At 43.6% G+C, this 18,514-nt stretch overlaps 1 protein-coding gene across 2 annotated transcripts in view; it reads left to right on the top strand.

The window, feature by feature from the left end:
* The window catches only part of KREMEN1 (kringle containing transmembrane protein 1), a 39,981-nt gene that overhangs the window by 1,606 nt on the left and 19,861 nt on the right, over nucleotides 1–18,514 (top strand). For both annotated transcript variants that reach the window (XM_084867323.1, XM_084867322.1), the window contains exons 2-3: nucleotides 12,612–12,774; nucleotides 16,321–16,412. In XM_084867323.1, the coding sequence (XP_084723449.1) occupies nucleotides 12,612–12,774; nucleotides 16,321–16,412 (255 nt within the window). The remainder of the gene's footprint in view (nucleotides 1–12,611; nucleotides 12,775–16,320; nucleotides 16,413–18,514) is intronic.

Genomic DNA, 18,514 nt, shown 5'->3' with positions numbered 1-18,514 from the left:
CCTGAGAATGCTCTGAGCTTCCAGTCTGATTAATCCCTGTAAAAGGCACAGCTTGGCTTCAGATCAGTGTGTGTGGGGGGGGTGGAGGGGGGGGCGGAGGGGCAGTGTCTCCAAGTATTGTAAACCTGAGGCGTAGGAGACTTCTACAAAAACTTCCACCCAAGTTTGATCACTTCTGCTGTTTGCCGTCTGTGAGGAATGAAGGAGGGACTTTCTGGGAGCCAGGATATGTCAACATGACTGTAACCTAGTAACCCCTTAGCACCACTTTGCCATCTGTGTGGTCAGGATTTAATGTCCTCCACGGAGAGAGAGGTGCTGGTGGAAATAAACTGGACTCCTTCTGGGAAGGGCAGAGCAGTAGCTCTGGAAAGCGTCACATGAGCCAACTCTGCGCACACTGCTTGTCAGAAGGGGCGTCCACTCCTCGGCACCTGTGCTTCCCGAGGCAGGGTCAAATGCAGCCGCTTTTCACAGTTTGAACCTCAGACCTTGGTGTGCTTTTATTTGGGCATCTGGGGTAAGGACAAATAAATAAATTGTGAAATGACTTAGGATAAGTGGCCCACGATCCCAATTCATTGAGCCTCATCCACTCTTTTTTTCTTCTGTTCTGTACTTCAGAGCTTCTGTGACTTCCAGGAAGCAGTTTTAGGGAGATACCGCATGGCACTGAGCATCACATCTAGAGCCTGCCCACTAGTTTTTAAAATCCTTTCCAATAAAATAAAATAAAAAGACACCCCCCCCCCAAAAAAAAACCCAACCAAACACATTTTTTTCCGAGGATATACCAAACTTACCATTTTATATTTTTTGATACTGTAATTTTCTCTAGAATTTTGTGGATGGAAAAAATTATTTCAAGTACTTATATTCTGTACAATTTTGTAATATTTAAATTACTGGTGGTTTGCATTTTTGAATGCTGACTTTTATAAAAACAGTTAGCTCATTCCCCATCAATGCTACTTCTAATTACAGTGTATGGCCAACCCCAAATGATCTCCTTTCTCCTTCCCATTCTCCCTCTGAGACTCTCCTCTTCCTTCCCAGCTGATAAGGAGGAAGATAGAGGTGAATGGTGGAATCTAGACTCCCTTTTGTAGGAGGAGAGCAGCCAGGGCCATGGGGCTGATGGGCTTTTCGAAGTTGAACTGCCATCTGGAATTTATTGACCTGCAGGGGAGAGCCAGGAGGTGGGAAGAACAGAGAAACCTGGGTGGACTTGGGCTATTTGAGTTTTCTGGCAAAGGCACACTACCTGCTTGGCTGTTTCACAGCATTTGGCTCTCAGGTGTGCAGCAGCAGTTTCTCAACTCAGGTTACATATGGCGTGAACTGCGTGTTATAGCTGATGCTCATTCTCCTCTCAGTCCTCACCTGCAATTCATCCTATTAGCCAGCAGTGTGTCTTTGCCATAAAACCTGTGAGTTCAGTTAACAGGGAGAGCTCCACACTGGCCAGAGCCCTGTCCCCCCTGGGGACTTCATGTCAATAGAATTACCTGTATGCAACAGAGGGTCTGAGAGGAGTAAAGAGGACTGGCGCGCATACCAGTGACTTCCGTGCTTTGACTATTTTAAGAAACACAAAACTGTCAAAACTCGCTCGAAATCAAAGAACCCTGGTCTTTTTGTGAGCATTTGATTTGGCCCCTAGACAAAGCTATTTAAAGGTTTGAGATATGCGATGAGACATTTTAGAAATCTTTAACACAAAAAGAAGTCCCACTTAGGCTCATTACTAATAAACAAGTTGTTGCACTTAATAGAGATATTACTGATACGCTTCCATATGATTGAGCATAGTTGGATCAACAGCAATAAATAATGAAGATAAAATGTATTGCTTTAAATACCTTCATAGTACAGATTAGGGATTTTTGGTGGTGGGCTATATGCCAACTTTAGGATTTTTGAGCCTGTAATTCCATCTAGGTCAGGTGTTGGCAAATGTATTTTTATAAAGGGCCAGACTAAATAATTTGGACTTCATGGGCCATATCTGACTTTGTAGAGCAAAAAACAGCCAGCCATAGACAAAATGTAAATGAATTGGCATCGCTGTGCCCCAATAAAACTTTATGGACACTGAAATTTAAATTTTATGCAATTTTTATATGTCACACAAATTGATTGTGTTCAATCATTTAAAAATTTAAAAATCCTTCTTAGCTCATGAGCCATACAAAACCAGGCAGTGGTCCAGGTTTGGCCCACAGGCTGTACTTTGCCAAGTCCTGTTCTAGGTCCGTATGCATTGATTTAGTTTCACTGGCCTGGAAAGGTGACAAGGAGGCTTGATTTTGGTGAATGAATGCACCCTTTACCTTTCACTATTCACTAACTTTAAAAGACGTATGGGAGAAGTGGTTAAAATGGTAAATTTTATGTTATGTGGATTTTACTACCAATTAAAAAAAAGTTACATATGGGGGGAAGTTCACACACATGCATTTGGATATTTAATAAGACTTTTTAAAAAATGCTTTAAAAAGAAGTTCAGTATGGTTCAGTGTGCGCTTCATAAAGAACATAGTGCCTGCCTTGGAACTGGTCCATGGTTTGTTCAGCGATGCAGATGTTGCTGGAACAAACCGTTGAGAGATCTGTTTCTCAGAGGAAAGCCTAGGCAGCAGGTGGCACCAGCCCCGAGACTTAGAAAAACAGCCATGGAAGAAAGAAGAAGAAAACAAACTTCTATCACTGTCCTAAACAGTTGTATTTTATTTCCATGGTTCTATCGTCATTTTTAAAGTGGCCTTTAAAAAAAAACAGCAATGTGCTTAGGCTGGTTATTCTGTTTTAATTAAAACATTTTTTTGGGGAAAAAGAAACACAAATTGAAACATCCTAACATACCAAGTTGATTGTGTTTGTACTGTGGAACAGTTAATGCAAAACACTTGAGGGAGGCCGGAAGTTTGGATCTGTAGTTTTTGTCTGAGTTTTTGCCTCCAGAATAAGGACAACAGAGGAGGAAGGGAATAAAAGTGTCCCTTATAAAACTACCTACGAAAGTTTGGAAGTGAGATCTCCTCAAGCCCCCTCTTCCTGGCTGGCTCCCTGTGCTGCAGTCCCTGAATGGGTGGGAACAATGATTGGCCTTCCTTCCATATTCTGTTAGACCTTGAAAATCCAGCTGGAACCTGGAAGTATGCATCTAGTGGTCGGCAAACTCATTAGTCCACAGAGCCAAATACCAGCAGTACAAGATTGACATTTCTTTTGAGAGCCAAATTTTTTAAACTTCTTCTAGCGCCACTTCTTCAAAATAGACTCGCCCAGGCCGTGGTATTTTGTGGAAGAGCCACACTCAAGGGGCCAAAGAGCCGCAGTTTGCCGACCACGGATCTAGGAGCAGCTCAAAGTTATTCTCTGTGTTTCCGTCTCTCTGTTGCCTTCAGTGTCTTCCAGTCATTCTCACCTCTGAGATATTATCCTAGATTTGGACTGAGCAGGGAAAGGAAGGAGGACATTGTAAAAATGTCATAAGGGTATTCGTACTGTACTCAAAAACAGCTACGCTACAGAAACTTGCCTTCTCCTCTAAGAAAGTCTCCCCACCCCCTTTTAAACTTCTTTCTAGGTAACCTCTCCCTAGCCTGAACCTGCAGCAGGTTGAAGAGGGTTAGGGCTAGGAGAATGAAGCCGGGTGCTAGGAAGACAAAAGATTTCAGGCCATCTCACTGCAGGGTTCCTCCCTCCCTCCCAGGGATAGCGGGACCTTCTCAGGGCTGTCCTTCTGCTGGGCCCAGTGTCTCGTTTCTTTTGCCACGGATTTAATCCCTGGCAAGTAACCAAAGCATTCAAACTTTTATTGTTCAATTTACCACAAGGGCGGGGACTTGCCTCCAGTGGGCTGAGGCGGCTGCAGCCACTTCCAAACCCCAGTGTCACACCACATTAGCAACTTCAGATTTCGAGGGCTGGATTCTTTTCAGTTTGGTGAGGTTCTTGGTTAAAACCAGAACAGTTTACTCACACTCAGAGTCTGAAAGCTAGCAACTAGTAAAAACAGCACAGACAACTTTTAAAGATGATTCAGAATGGGTGCAGCGTCAGCACATAGGACTCACTCCACACGGCTTCTTTCTACCTCCCCAAGCATATGTAAGTGGCTGTCCCTGTTCCTTGGTGTCCTGAAAGCTGGATGGAAATATGGCGACCAAGTAGTTCTCTGCTAGGATAGTAGGGCTTGTGAACCAGTGCCATCACAGTATGTAAATTACTTGCTGCTGTTCAATCTATAAAAACGCATCTTCAAAGAAAATTATTGGGCTGGTAAAAATATTTTTAATAATGACCACAGAAGCCATATTTGTTTTTCTTTGATGTTCTTCCGAAGACCCTTCTGGTTTTAATCAGATTGTTCCCACATAAAATACAGTGGAAATCTACAATAATAAAATCCCTATTCCTATTTCTATGGGGAAATAAACAGGATGGGGACTGTCCTTTTAAGGGGCTTTCCCCTTCCCTTTCCCCAGACTCAAAGCCTCTATTACTGGTGGGTGTTTTGGCATCAGTTAAGGGCCTTCAATCCTTCCCTCCCTCCATGTTTTGCTCTTTCATTAAAGTGTTTCTGTTGTCTAATTATATCCTTTCAATCAAATTAGAGACTGCAGCATCTGGTGAGGGCTGTAACTGCTGCCATCTGCACCTCGTATATACAGGCCTTTTCAGCTGAGAATCACTCAACTTCCAAATGGCAGGAAGAGATTTGGAAAAAGTTTAGTTGGGAGGGAGGCTGACTTAAAAGGAACGTCTTCAAAGGCTGGGTGCGACGCCCTGCTCACTGTGATGTGAGCGCTGCCATGCCGAGCTCACTGGCTCGGCTCCCCAAGGTTCTTCCCGAGCGAGCGCTTCTGGCAGACGAGGGGTTTCTGATTGTCTTAGCTGACACGACGAGGCCTCCTCCTCCTCCTCCGAGACCTCCTCCTCCCCCTCCTCCTCCTCCTCCTCCTCCTCCTCCTCCTCCTCCTCCTCCTCCGAGACCTCCTCCTCCTCCTCCGAGACCTCCTCCTCCCCCTCCTCCTCCTCCTCCTCCTCCTCCTCCTCCTCCTCCTCCTCCTCCTCCTCCTCGGTAGGGGCTTGAAGGGACCTGGGGCAAGCTGAGAATCTCTCCCCTGAGAAGAATCTTTTATATGACCACTGGTTAATGGGTCTGACACTTCCTGTTTATCTGACCATTTCTTCTAATTCCGTGGTTTAAACCAACTAGAGGAGGTTTTGCGCCCTGGGGACATTTGGCACTATCTGCAGACATTTTTGGTTGTCACAGCTCAGGGTCGGATGGGGTGTGCTACTGGCATCTAGCAGGGAGAGGCCAGGGGTGCTGCTAACCATCCTACAATGCACAGGATAGCCCCCCAACAAAGGATTATGAAGCCCAAAATGTCAGTAGTGTTAGCCCTGTCCTAACTGTATTATTATTTTATCCTTCCCTTCACTGCGGCCCAGGAGTAGGCAACTCTAATCAATGTTTTTCACTCAAAAAAGTATCGACCTACTAACAAGGAGGTCACAGTTTGATTCCCGGTCAGGGCATAAACCCAGGTTGTAGGCTCCATCTCCAATATTGGGTGTGCAGGAGGCAGCTGATCAATAATTCTCTTTCACCATTGATGTTTCTATCTCTCTCCTCCATTTCTCTCGGAAATGAATAAAAAACTATTTTAAAGATAGAAAAGAAGAGAAAGTAGATTCTTCATTATCCATATTAAGCTCCTTAAGCATTTCTGTGAGCAGTGTTTCAGAAAACTTGATGGAATAAGACCTGTGATTCACTGTATGTTTCTGCTCTCTAGACTGAGATTGCCAGAGTAAATGCAGGACACTCTGTTAAATTTGAATTACATGTAAACAGTGAATCTTTTTTTTTTTTTAAGTATGTCTCATGCAATGAAAACTTAAATATCTTTAGAAATGATTTGTTGTTTATCTAAAATTCAGATTTAACTGGGCATCCTGTATTTTCATTTGCTACATCTGGCAACCCTACTCCACAGCCATGAAACATTACATGAGACTTTAAACCTTTGAGTGTCCAATCAAATCGTTGGCCATCGCTGCCCTTCTTGCTCTGGGTGGCTAGCGATGACGGCACTGCTTGTTCCTGTTTATAGGTCATTGGTACAACTGAGTCTTCTCTTCTGCCCCAGACTCTCCCTGGTCAGAACTTTGAACCTGTCACTTAAGTCATTTTTATCTTGAAACCAACTGACAGGTGCTTAGCCAATGGCTGCTGCATTCCCCAAATCTCTGACTAGGACTCACCCCTGGACCATTGCATAGAAGACTACAACTTCGTTGCTTCAGATTTTACTTTAAAGACAGGCTCCGGAGATAGGCTGTCTTCCTGGCAGTCAGCTCTGCACCCAAGAACTCGAGTATTATTCTATCAACCGAGGGAAGCGGAATAGCCCAGAGAGGCTGGCTTCCATGGAGCATTGGCCGCCCTCCAGGACACCTCTATTGGGGGAATTTTTAGCCATCTGAAATTAAACAGAGTCCACGCAATACCGATAGAACTTGCCCAGACGCTGGACTCCTTTATCAGTTTATTTTGTCTCCTTTTAGACTGGTTGAAAGCTTCAAACTGTGTGAAATTGGGTTGCTCAAGGGATGGTAAAGCAAAGTGTAGATTTAAGCCAGGTGTCTCCTGCTTAACGCAAACTCACAATATAAAAATGGATGCTCATTACAAAAGGGTTGGTTGTTCCCTATGACAAATGGCTTCACCATAGGTTTTCTTTAAATAGCAGATTCCTCCCCCGTTTAAATAGCAAGTATTTCACCTTCAAAAGCTTGATTTACATAAACTTCCCTGGCACTTCTCATAGGTCGTTGCTAGTTAAGTCATGATTACTAGCCTAGAGACCTAAATTGGTAAGGAAAACGGGGCACTCTGAGCATGTCTGTAATGGGTGTGTTTTTTCCCCACCCTCTAAGTCCCTGCACCTGCTTCCCTCGCTAAGCTATCATTTGCCAGGCACGTTCTGTGTGGTCCGAAGTTGTTGAGGATACAAGAATGAGTGAGATGCCCAAGAAGCTCAGAGGCTAGTGGGAGCAGGGCGGGGTGCTTCTCGGGCAATTACAGTTCCAGGTGATCCAGTCTTACAGGAGCTGGGGCAGCAGGGCTGTAGGGCCAGTTGTAAAGGCCCTGGTTCCACAGGAGTGCAGTGCTAACTCTTCTAGCTTTTGTGCTTGCAAAGTGCTCCATTTTTTGTCTACTTTTTTGTTTCCTTCAGAGTTGACTTACAACGCACTAAGTTATTGTCCATCAGAAACTGGACTTGGAGCTTTATTTATTTTTTTTTTTAATATATATTTTATTGATTTTGTACAGAGAGGAAGGGAGAGAGATACAGAGTCAGAAACATCGATGAGAGTCATCGATCAGCTGCCTCTTGCACACCCCCCACCGGGGATATGCCCGCAACCAAAGTACATGCCCTTGACCGGAATCGAACCCAGGACCCTTCAGTCCCCGAGCCGACGCTCTATCCATTGAGCCAAACCGGTTTCGGCTGGACTTGGAGCTTTAAAACATCTATGGTTCCAGCTTCTTTAGGTGTAAGCTATTTTTAGTGTGAAAAAAATTTTTTTTTTCCAAATTGAAGTGAATCTATTTGTACTCAAATATATATATATTAAGAGCGGTACCATCACCAAAGTGATAGAAAGTGTTCTGGTGGCAGTAAAATCCATTGTTAATTAATGAAGCTAGTTAATTAGAGTTCTGCTGAGTCCATTCTTTAACCGAGGGTTGGCCTAATCTCCCTGTATATGTTGTAAGCTAGATTCTTTCTCAAAAGCTGCCTTTTGTTTTTCAATTTGATGATTGTATATAATATCCTGAATGGTAGCCATAAGTCCCTCAAGTACTACTGCATATTCATGGTCACTATTCCTGGCAAATCCACTTGCACTTCACAGTGATGACTGTGTCCAGTGGGCCCTCCCGGGGTGGAAGTGAAGCATGTTCAAGATGAGAGCCAGATGAGAAAAGATGGCACCCAAGCAGCACTGCATTATGGGCCTCTCTGCCTTGATAATTGTGTTTTCCAAATTTTTACATAACGAATAATAAGCACCCCTGTCTGAAGTAGTTTCATGGGCCTTCTGGTTTTAAACCTCTGGTTTTATGCTTACCGTTGGTTCAGTTTTTCTTGGAATAGCCATTTAAGTAATTAAATGTTTCATCCGTTGATAGAGATGAGTAAACAGCAGATTTAAAAAGATAAACCTTCAGTTCTCTTCCAAAGTGTGTTTTTTTTAAGATTTTTTTTTTTTTTGAGAGAGAGGAAAGGAGAGGGAGCAAGAAACATCGATGTGAGAATGACACATCCATCAGCTGCCTCCTGCATGCCCCCCACCCGAGATTGAGCCCAAGACCTGGTCATGTACCTGACTAGGAATCCAACTGGCAGCCCCTTGGTACCTGAAACAGTATCCAACCAACTGGGCCACTCCTGCCAGGGCTGAGGGTATAATTTTTTTAGTTAAAGTAACTTTGAGAAGCATGGTCTTTTTCCTGTTATGTTAATAATGACACTGTTTTCTTGGATGAAAAGAAGACCTAAAACATACTTTAATGAAGAAACTACTGGTAACTTAAAAATTACAGTGATTATTTTTGTGGGTCATTCTGCTTTGGGCAAAAGTACAGCGTGGTCTATGGCCATTTGAATTGTTAAAATGTAGTCCAAGGACATGATATGTGAATGTCTATCTTGCTTTTAGATGACTGACTGAGTTTGTTTGTAGTTCTTGAATAGAAACTAAGGTAGCCCTGGCCAGTGTGGCTCTGTTAGTTGAGCGTTATCCCAGGCACCAAAAGGTTGCTGGTTCAATTCCCCATCAGGGCAGGTGCCTCCCGGTTGCAGGCTCTATATCCCCAGTAGGGGGCGTGCAGGAGGCAGTTGAATCTAATCAATGTTTCTTTCTCTTCCTCTCCCTTCTTTTCTCCCTCTCTCTCTCTCTCTATCTCTCTCTCTCTCTCTCTCTCTCTCTCATCAATTTTAAAAAGAGAAACTAAAGTAGTAAATTGTAAAACAACATGTTAATAACTATTTTCAAGATGCCCTTTAAAATATGTTTATTATGGGAAATTTAGAACATATTCAAAAGTAGAAGAGTATAAGGTAATCTCATATATCAATGTCTCAGCTTCCATGATGATTATCCATGGCCAGTATTATTTCATTTGTATCCCTTTCATTCCTTCAACTAGAATACTCTAACAAATTTCATATATCATCTCATCTGTAAATATTTCAGTATATATCCCTAAATAAAAAAAACTCTTCAAAAACATAATAATTACACCTAGAAAAATTAGCAATAATTCCTTGATATTATCAAATATCTAGCCAGTCAGTGTTCAGATTTCCCTGGTTGTCTCATCAGTGTGTTTTATAGTTCAAATCAGGATCTAAGCGATGTTCAGGTGATATGTCTCTTGAGTCTCTATTAACCAATAGGTTTCCCCTCTTTCTCTTTTTTTTTCCTTGAAATTTATTTGTTGAAGAAAGAGTTCCTTCTAAGCAAAAAGAGTGCTTAGGTGCCTTTTCAGAGGGAGAGCCCACCTAGGAGGTGAGTTTTTTACCATGGAATTCTCACTTCCATTAGAGAAATGTGTAGAATTAGAGAATTTTAAGCCTGGACGAGATTTTGAGCTCTCAGTCCATTTTAGTCACATCACCCTAGACTTTTGAACCTCCGTACTATTTTGTTAGCATTTGTGTGAAATTAGAGTGTGAGTGAAGAGACATTGAGACCACGTAGTTCAAATCCCCTCATTTCACAGGGGAAGAAACTGAGGCCCAAAATATCCAGGTGGTTTCCTGAAACCACACAGTGTGAGCTACTTACCTGGTGTCACTGCCTCTGTATTCCAGTGAATCTCAGTGTGTGCTACGTGTGTAGAGGACCCTACCCTTCCTGAAAGGTCCTTTCTCTAGTCTAGACCTGATCGTCTTCCTCCATACAATCACGGACTCACTGCTCCTGGGGAGCCATTATGAAAGACAGGAGAGTATCTTAGAGCCTCAGCTGTGTTGGGTGAGAGAAAGCTGGGTACCACTGCCTTCTCCGCGCTGTGAGCAGTGCAAGGCACATAGTAGGTATTGAATATATATTTGTTGAATGAATTAGTGAATAACATCCTAGAGATGAGATCTATTGCCCTTGCTCATTCTCTTTCACCAAATGCATAAATATGTAGCTGGCCATGTGAATATTTTATTTTGTTTTTTGCTTTCAGCTACTCCTGGCCCGGCTAGCCAAAGCTTATGTCAGTTTCATAGCAGCAGTAAGGAAGGGAGGCAGGGTCCTCATTATCTAGTACCACACCCTAGTGTTCTGATGAAATCAAGATGCACACATAACTTTGATCTAGATTACTCAAGTTTGTTTTTCTTGCCCTTTTTCATCATCGACATGCCCTGGGCAAGTCTCCTCAAAAGATAATCAGACAATCTCGCACACTGCCTCAGTTTCCCTAGTGTAAGGAGAGCTGGATTGGGCCTGGGAGAAACAGACAAAGCAGACAAGTGTGCACTTTCCCATCCCTCTCTCAGGTCCCACCTCGTCCCCCTTCATGAGGATTGACTCCTGTGTGGGTGGCTGCCACACTCTTCGTGTTACAAACCAAGTCATCTGAGCCTCTGGGAACACTGACCCCACCACCTACAGTCTGCTGTCTATTGCTAAGGCCTGCACCTCTGGCTCCTGGGCCACTGCTCAGCCGCTCATAGGAGAAGAAGTGTAACAACACACAGCAATTAAAATCCTAGTAATTGGCAAAGATTGGCTTGATGTTCTTAGAATCATCTAGTCTAGTGGTTTTCAAACCTGATTAATTAAAAGAACCACCTGGGCAGCTTTATAGAAATGCAGGTTCCCAGGTGTCTCTCTAACCCTTGGCAGGGGAAGGACGATGCTGAGGGGGTCCACTAGAGGCAGCATGGGGTGCCGTGAGTGCCCAGTTGCCCCTTCTGTAAAATGGCAGTAGTAAGGAGCCGCCCCACTGGCTTGGTGGTGAGTTGATATTTGTGTGGCACTTAGAACAGAGCTTGGCACACGGTAAAACGCTCTGTGAGCATTAGCGGTGATGGGGATGATGGCGATTTGTCCAAGGTCGCACAGCTGGTCAGGCAGCAGGTCCAGGACGAGAAGCCAGGGCTTAGTTCCTTGGTTCATTGCATTTTATGCTACACTGAGCTGCCTCCTTCAATTACCTTTGAACTTTTGTATTTTTGCAGACTCCGGTTGAGGGTTTGGTTGGTGTGCTACATGAAGAGTCACACATCACAGCCTATGAATGTCGCAACAAACACGATAAATTACTCGAGTGTTCTGTGCAGCCAGAATTCCAGATTGTTTTGGCTCTCCATAAAACCGTGCTCTCCCAGATAAAACACAGAGCCCAGAGAGTGGGCGAAAGGGGTACAGGAAGAGAGATTTTTAAATAGTAAAAGAAATAGCTTCTAGAATATAGATGTACTCACATTGTGCACATGCGTAGGCTGGAGCAGGCAAATGCACTGCAGCAGGAGTCCTTCACATCGGAAGTCCTAGGTCAGTGCATGTCAGGGGAGGGGAAGAAATAAAGCTCAGAATGGTAGTGGGACTCCCCCAGATTGTCAGGTTCCTAGTGATACATCTTGAAGAAGTGTTTGAAGTGTTTCTATCTGTCAGTTTCAACTAAGCTAATTTTTAAAAATTGTTCTTTGTACTGTGTCTTTCTCATGAACCTCTGAATTTAATGCATGCAATATGTGGGGGGAAATCCTGTCAGCCTCAGTTCCCATCCCCCCCCCCCAAAAAAAAAAAAAGTCTGAGAAGCAGATTTTATTCAGAAGCACATTGTTGCACCTGCAAGGATTTTGCCATTTCACAAAATAGACCCGAGACCGTGTTCAGTGCGTCTTGAAGGAATTTCAGAAACAGGTGAGAGAATATGCCAGCTCGGCCCTTCCTCCCTGCTGTTGACTATTTTGTTGCACTTCTGTCTCAAACAGCGTGGGGAGGACTGTTCTTCATTACCAGGGAATGTGAGTCATTCCCAGGCTTGTGTGATTGGGATTCCAAAGCGTTGCTGTATCCGATGGTCTTATTAAACCCAAGTGTCAGTGCAGCCTTTCAGACTGTAGGGGGGAGCTCAGTTACAGCTGGTGACCTGGTTCTAGTTACCACACAGAGACACTGGCGAGAGCCGTGACCCCCTCCGAGCACCCAGAATCCCTCGTGGAGAGCTGTTACCAACTGTTCCCAGACTTGGGGGTTTCCCGGTTCACTTCATGGGCTTCGATACATTTAAACTCCCTGTTTACATCTTAGTTGGACTCTGTATACTTTAAGGGGAAGTGTTCTAGTGTATGTAGACAAAGCAGTGCCAAGAGGAGCCGAGCATTTGGAGGTACCTCGATTCGGATTTACTCAGCCCCAGCCATGTTAATCTTGCTTCGTCCAGGACCTAGCAAGACACTATCCATTTCTAACTTCTTCCAAACAAAACAAATAAAACATCAACCAGAGAGGGAGGAGACCACAGACGTTGCCAAGAAATTAGCTCGCTCTGTCTTTTTTCTTTCTCCTAGAATGTTTCACAACCAATGGTGCAGATTACAGGGGGACGCAGAACTGGACGGCGCTCCAAGGCGGGAAGCCATGTCTGTTCTGGAACGAGACTTTCCAGCACCCATACAACACTCTGAACTACCCCAATGGGGAAGGGGGCCTGGGCGAGCATAACTACTGCAGGTAAGATGAAGCCACACACTGCTTAAAAAAAAATCTCGTCTCTTCCACTCTTTTCCAGCCTTGCTCTCAACTAGGGAGAGCGTCTCTGACTCCTTTTGGCCAACTCAGAAGGCCTTTCTTGTTACTGTTTTTTAAATCTTTCTCTCGTACCTTTTTCTACCATTCTTTTCCACTTGGGCTGCTTTGACCCTGGTTTCCAGAGCTTTGCTTTTCTGTCTGCTCACTTATATGTCTCTTTGGGGTTTTCTCAGTTGGCCCTTCCACCAATGGGCACACAGGCAGCAAAGCTTCTTAAGCTGCCGTGAATGTAGTGGTCAAGCAAAGGCACTCTCTGTGGCCCAGACCTCCCTCTGCTTCGGAGCAAAAACAAAAAAAAAAAAGCTGCATTATCCCACTTTTTGCCAGACCAGGCTAACCTTTCTAGGGGACAGTGGCAGCCGTCAAATGTGTGCTGTTTCCTTCCTTTCACCAGCCAGGTGTTTCTTTGCTCTTCACCTATCTGTCTCTAGCTCTTAACCTGAGATCCAAATGTGTACTTGCAATTTTCTGGGGAGATGATCCATGACTTAGATCAGATTCTCAGTTGTTAGTGATCCAAAAAAAAAAAAAAAAAAACCAAAACAGTAAAGAATTACTGGTCTGTGGGGACCAGAGCAAAATTCTAAGCACTTTTGGTTGTAGCTTTGTTTTAGCTATTTATACCCAAGATCCTGGTAATGTGACTCATGGTTCAGCAATGCGTTGAATTTAATTATTATTAGGACAGGTGCAAAGGCCACCTCTTGAGCCATTGGGACGGGGCAGAGTGATTCCTGAGCTAACAATGTCCCCTGTTCCACCAGTAGGTTAGAGTCTCAACCATGGCGTGTTGACCCAGCTGAGCCAACATATTTATACCCTGCATTGCAGAGGCCACACTGTTTACCTTTTGCCCGCTCCGTGTATTTTTGTTAACACTCTAGGACCCTGTGGTTGTCTTGCAGTAACCAGGCCTGTGGTCCATGTTCATTATCCCTAGACATTCAGCTCTTTCCTCACCTCTGCCCTAATTTGTACCGACCGGCCATTTCCCCACAGTTGTGTTGCATTAGTTTCTAGTTTGTTACTATAAAAATATTAAGAGCTTTTTTAAAAAAAAATTTTTTTTCCAAAAACGACAAGCACATATTGTTTAAAGTCCCCCATTTTACCTGTTTCCTGGCAAATCCTCCCCACCAAGCCCCTCTTCCCAGAGGCAACAAGTTATATAAATGCTGCTTCATGTTTTGCTGACTTTTGCATCTTATTGTTTAAGTTACAAATGCTCATTAAGCAATCCTTTTACAATTTATTTTTAAAGCTATGCATGTTCATTAAAAAAAAATTTTTTTGCAGAATTAAAAATTTAACCCCACTCCATCTCTGGTTTATTCCCTTCCCCTAGTTTTTCTCTTCAGAGGAATAGTTGGGTTGGAAAGAGTGTTTAGGAAGAGAAACCAATGTTTGTTTTTTTATTTTACATATTTATGTCCTTGTTCTGAAGTGTCTCTTGGTAGTGGGCACTGGTTCTGATTCTGTTGCTTTCTATACGCAAGTCTTCTCAGAAGAGCCCCTGTTTCTAAGTCTGACTTTAAGGCAAATTTGAAATTTCCAATTAGGTTTCATTCAGATGGGGGGGGGGAAATCTTTTTTCATAGATTAGCACCCCGTTCTCGTTACAGGCTCCCAGACACGCACTAGGAAGTATTCATTAAGAGAGCCAGGGAGATCGCCTTCCTCAGCCTGGCCGCTGCAGCCCTCCCTGCGATGACTTGCTGGAATGTCCCTGACCTGCTCTCCCAGTGTATACTTCAAAAAAGAGGGGCTGAGGTTGTTGATTGTTATCACATCAGAGAGTCTGGGCCTTTTGCTTTTAGCACTGCAGTGAAGTCAAAGATGAATTTGCTTGTTCTTTATGAAGCTATTCTGATGCTTTTCAGAATGATTTTGACATTGATAACAAACAGTTGTTTTTCTAAGGTCTTTACCAAATACTACATCAAAGCTGAGCGCTGAATAGAGGGAGGAAAATGACAGTGAAATACTTTCTAAAGCGGGGCTTTGTGCAAGTCCTCCTGCTTTGATTTCCCAGCTGACATCCGACACTGTTTGTCTTGTGTGATGTTTCCAGACCCATCACAGTTGAGATGTCTGTGAGATGGCGAGTGATGGGAACGCACTTTTCTGGGCTCGGCCTCTCTGGATTAGAGGGAAGACAGAGAGCCGGGGAAGAGCAGAATTGGCGCTGGCACCTGCCTTTGGGCACAGAAAATAAAAGGACCCTTTGTGCTTCAGGGCGGCTTATCTTCTGGGCCACACAATAGACTTATCCCTCTGAGCCTGATAGGGGTTGCTCCAAAGCTCCGGCTGTTGGGTCTTTATGCCCGTTTCCGGCCTCACCAGAGTGTCAGGTTTCCAGCGTTGTGAGTCTAAAGAAAGGGAGCTGGGAAAGCAGTGAAGAGAGGACTTTTCTGTGTGTCCAGGGACCCTGCCCTTTTTTGTTCTCGTTCTGGCAGTGTTGCCCGTTATTGTCATGGCGTCTCTGAGTTGCATGCCCTGAACGGCATTCATTCTGAGCCATTCGTTTAGAAATGTGAAGTTAATTTTTTTAAAAATATTACTGCTATTATCAGAAGTTGGTACCAGGATTACAGGATTTTAGGTTCCGATTGAAACCCTTTGGCCTAGTTTTCTTCAGAATTCGCTAAGAAATTCATGTTTAAAGATAAGAATAGGACCCATTTTTTACATTGAACTTATTGGGGTGACATTGGTTAATAAAATTATATCGGTTTCAGGGTTACAGTTCTACAATACATCATCTGTATGTTGTATTGTGTTCACTACCCCAAGGACCCATTTCTATAAAACATAAGTTGACCAGACTGATCCTGGTGAAAGCTCGTCAATGGAGATTATGATATGTAAATTTTCCATGTTAGTAAAGTGTGTCTCTACACCACATTTTAATGAGCTGCCTAGCATTCCTTTATATGGCTATAACATACTTATTTAACCAGTTTCTAACTTTTTTGTATTATAAAAATGCTGTGGTGAGTATCTTTATAAGTAAAGATTTCCTTAGAATAAAGTACTAAAGGAGAAATTGCCAAGTAAAGGGGGTTTGCATATTTTGAGGGGTTTTGACTCTTAATTACCAAATTGCCATCCTGACTGTTTGCGTCCTTCACATTCTTATCCACAGTATCGAGGGAGCACCTGTTTAGACAGTGCTGTTTGTCAAGATTTGTTCAGTGGTCAGTTGTCCCGGTTACACTGTAGTGACTTTGTGTAAATATATATATCACCTTTGCTCACCCCCCAACTCCTCCTGCTCCCATACTCTGAAATGTATGTTGGAGGAGGAAGTATTACCAATTTTTTCTTCATAAGAGGTAGCATTGAGGTACCTTCCAGTTCTGGAAAATAACAGAAGCTGAAACGCTTCTTTTTGGTAAAACTGAAAAGCAATGAACCTGTTGACTTCAAATGACAAAAATGTTACCGGACTGTTCTTTTCCCCAACAGAAACCCGGATGGAGATGTGAGCCCCTGGTGCTACGTGGCAGAGCAGGAGGACGGCGTCTACTGGAAGTACTGCGAGATACCTGCCTGCCAGAGTAAGACCCTCATACCCCCCTGCAGGTTCAGGACCCTCACACACCCCTGCAGGTTCAGGACACTGAACACTGAGGGTGCAGTGAAGGCTGCTCCTGGAGAGCAGCCAGTTCAGGTCACTGGATTTCATGAAACCGGTGAAGGGAGAAGCCATCCTGGCCTGGGGATTTTTGCTTCTCTTGGTGAGCTTTTCAGAAATGGGGATGCCTAGTTCCCTCGGGATCCCATTTCCTTGATGGATAAACTCAACCGGAATTTTTACTTCTACTCAATTTCCTCATGCTTATTCTTTCATGGTAGAGATGGCAACAATGGCTCAGAAGCAAGCTCAGGGAATGTACCTTGTACTTTTGTGAATGAATTTTTTTTTTAGAATGAATAAAGATAGTGAAACTAAGTTATGACACTACTTATTATTTGGATTTAATGTGCTGTGTTCCCTGAAACATGATATCCAGTAAATATCTAATTAGATACCTTCCAAAGCCAACGGGATAGACTTTTCTCTCATGTTAGCATTTAGAGGTCCTGTTGTTTTTATGAAAACTTACAACTTGTCCCTTTCTACTACCAAAAAACAAATCCAAAACATCTTTTACTAGGAGGCCTGTTTTCTAACTGTTTCGCTCCTTTATTCCTATAATTAGTGTTGATGATATCCAAGATACAAAGGCAGGAAGATACCCTGACCCTCAGGAAGTATAAGATGTGGCAGAGAACCTTAGAAAGATACTTTAAAACAAAGTAGAAAATATTCTAGAAAGATTTCAAGTACAGAAACCAAAACTAAACATAGTACTATAAGGAGATTCCGATTGTAGTGTTGATAATATCTTCTTAAATATGCCAAAGGGGCAGGGTTTCTCGGTTCCTAGAGCTGAAACAGGACAGCTCATTTATAATCATTCTTTCTTGTTATTTAAACCTGCTCATTGGCCTGCTTCCTTCCTCAGGTCAGGAGCCTGTGTATATAGAGTGATATGGTGGTTTGCATGGAACCTGGGACCCCCACACTCATGCTCACTGCAGCCGTCCAGGTTCTGATGCCTCGGGGGAAAGGGTGGCCCCTAGATTGGTGCTGCGGGCCCAGTGCTCACCTTCCATTAGTTAAACTTCCAAACGTCACCCTGCTGGGCGGCTAGGCTCTGGTTTCACTATCCTTCCAACGTGCGTATGTCTTGATTCAGTCCCGGAGTTGAGAACAGTAAAGACCAGAAGAAAGGGCTTTTGCTCAGTCTGCTTAATCAAATTTTTAAAATGAAAAACATCTCATTTGGCCCTAGTTATGTAAAGAAGAAAGGGACAGGAGGAGAGGAAAACAGATTTTCCTCGGTTCGTTTGTTCGGCACAAAGATGGTCTTTTAGTACCAGCCTGTGTCATTCCCTCAGGAATGGCGAAGAGGGGCTTTCAATCTGGGCACTTTGTTCGGAAAGATAATCCTCAGCTTGCATTTATAAAATATAATTTGGGCCGATGGGAGCTGACTCAATGTGGTCACTGAAACTAAGGTTTAGAAGAGAAAATGAGAGCACAAATGGTACAAGCCACCTAGTTCAATATTTGTTGCTCCAAAAAAAGGAAAATTTAATATCATTTCCTTTTTGTATGGCCCTTTGATAACGCTCTCAAAGCTCCTCATGCTGGCCTTGAAATGGTCTGGGGAGGGAGACTTACAGAAATTTGAAATAAGCACCGGGCAGTACCTAGTTTGAGGGGGTTGGGAGCGCCTTGGAAAAGCCTTACATTCACCCTGTGGGCACCAGGGCTCCCCACCAAGCTGAGACTCAAACCTTGAGTCTGGCAGAACATTGTGCATCGCGTGTGTCTGATTAGCATTGTTGAGAAAGACTCCTGTGATATTTGCAGCAAGAGACCTTAGTAATTGCCTTAGTGGACTCAACTGAGTACATGCCTGCCTATTTTAGGCCATTTTCGCCCTATTTCTGGATGTGGAGTCATAATTCTCATGAATAATACTAACCCTCTGTGTGAAGCCCCACTGTTCATGATTAGCACTGAACTTGTCACACAGGAAAAGGCCTGTGACATGATCAGACTCCTGGAAAGTTCATATCTGAATATAACAGACCCAGCAGGAGCCAG

The sequence above is a fragment of the Pipistrellus hanaki genome (assembly GCF_964339955.1).
Source record: "Pipistrellus hanaki genome assembly, chromosome: 19".
Taxonomy (NCBI): Eukaryota; Metazoa; Chordata; class Mammalia; order Chiroptera; family Vespertilionidae; genus Pipistrellus; species Pipistrellus hanaki.
Note: the sequence above shows the minus strand (reverse complement) of the source record. Positions and strands in the feature narration are given on the sequence as shown.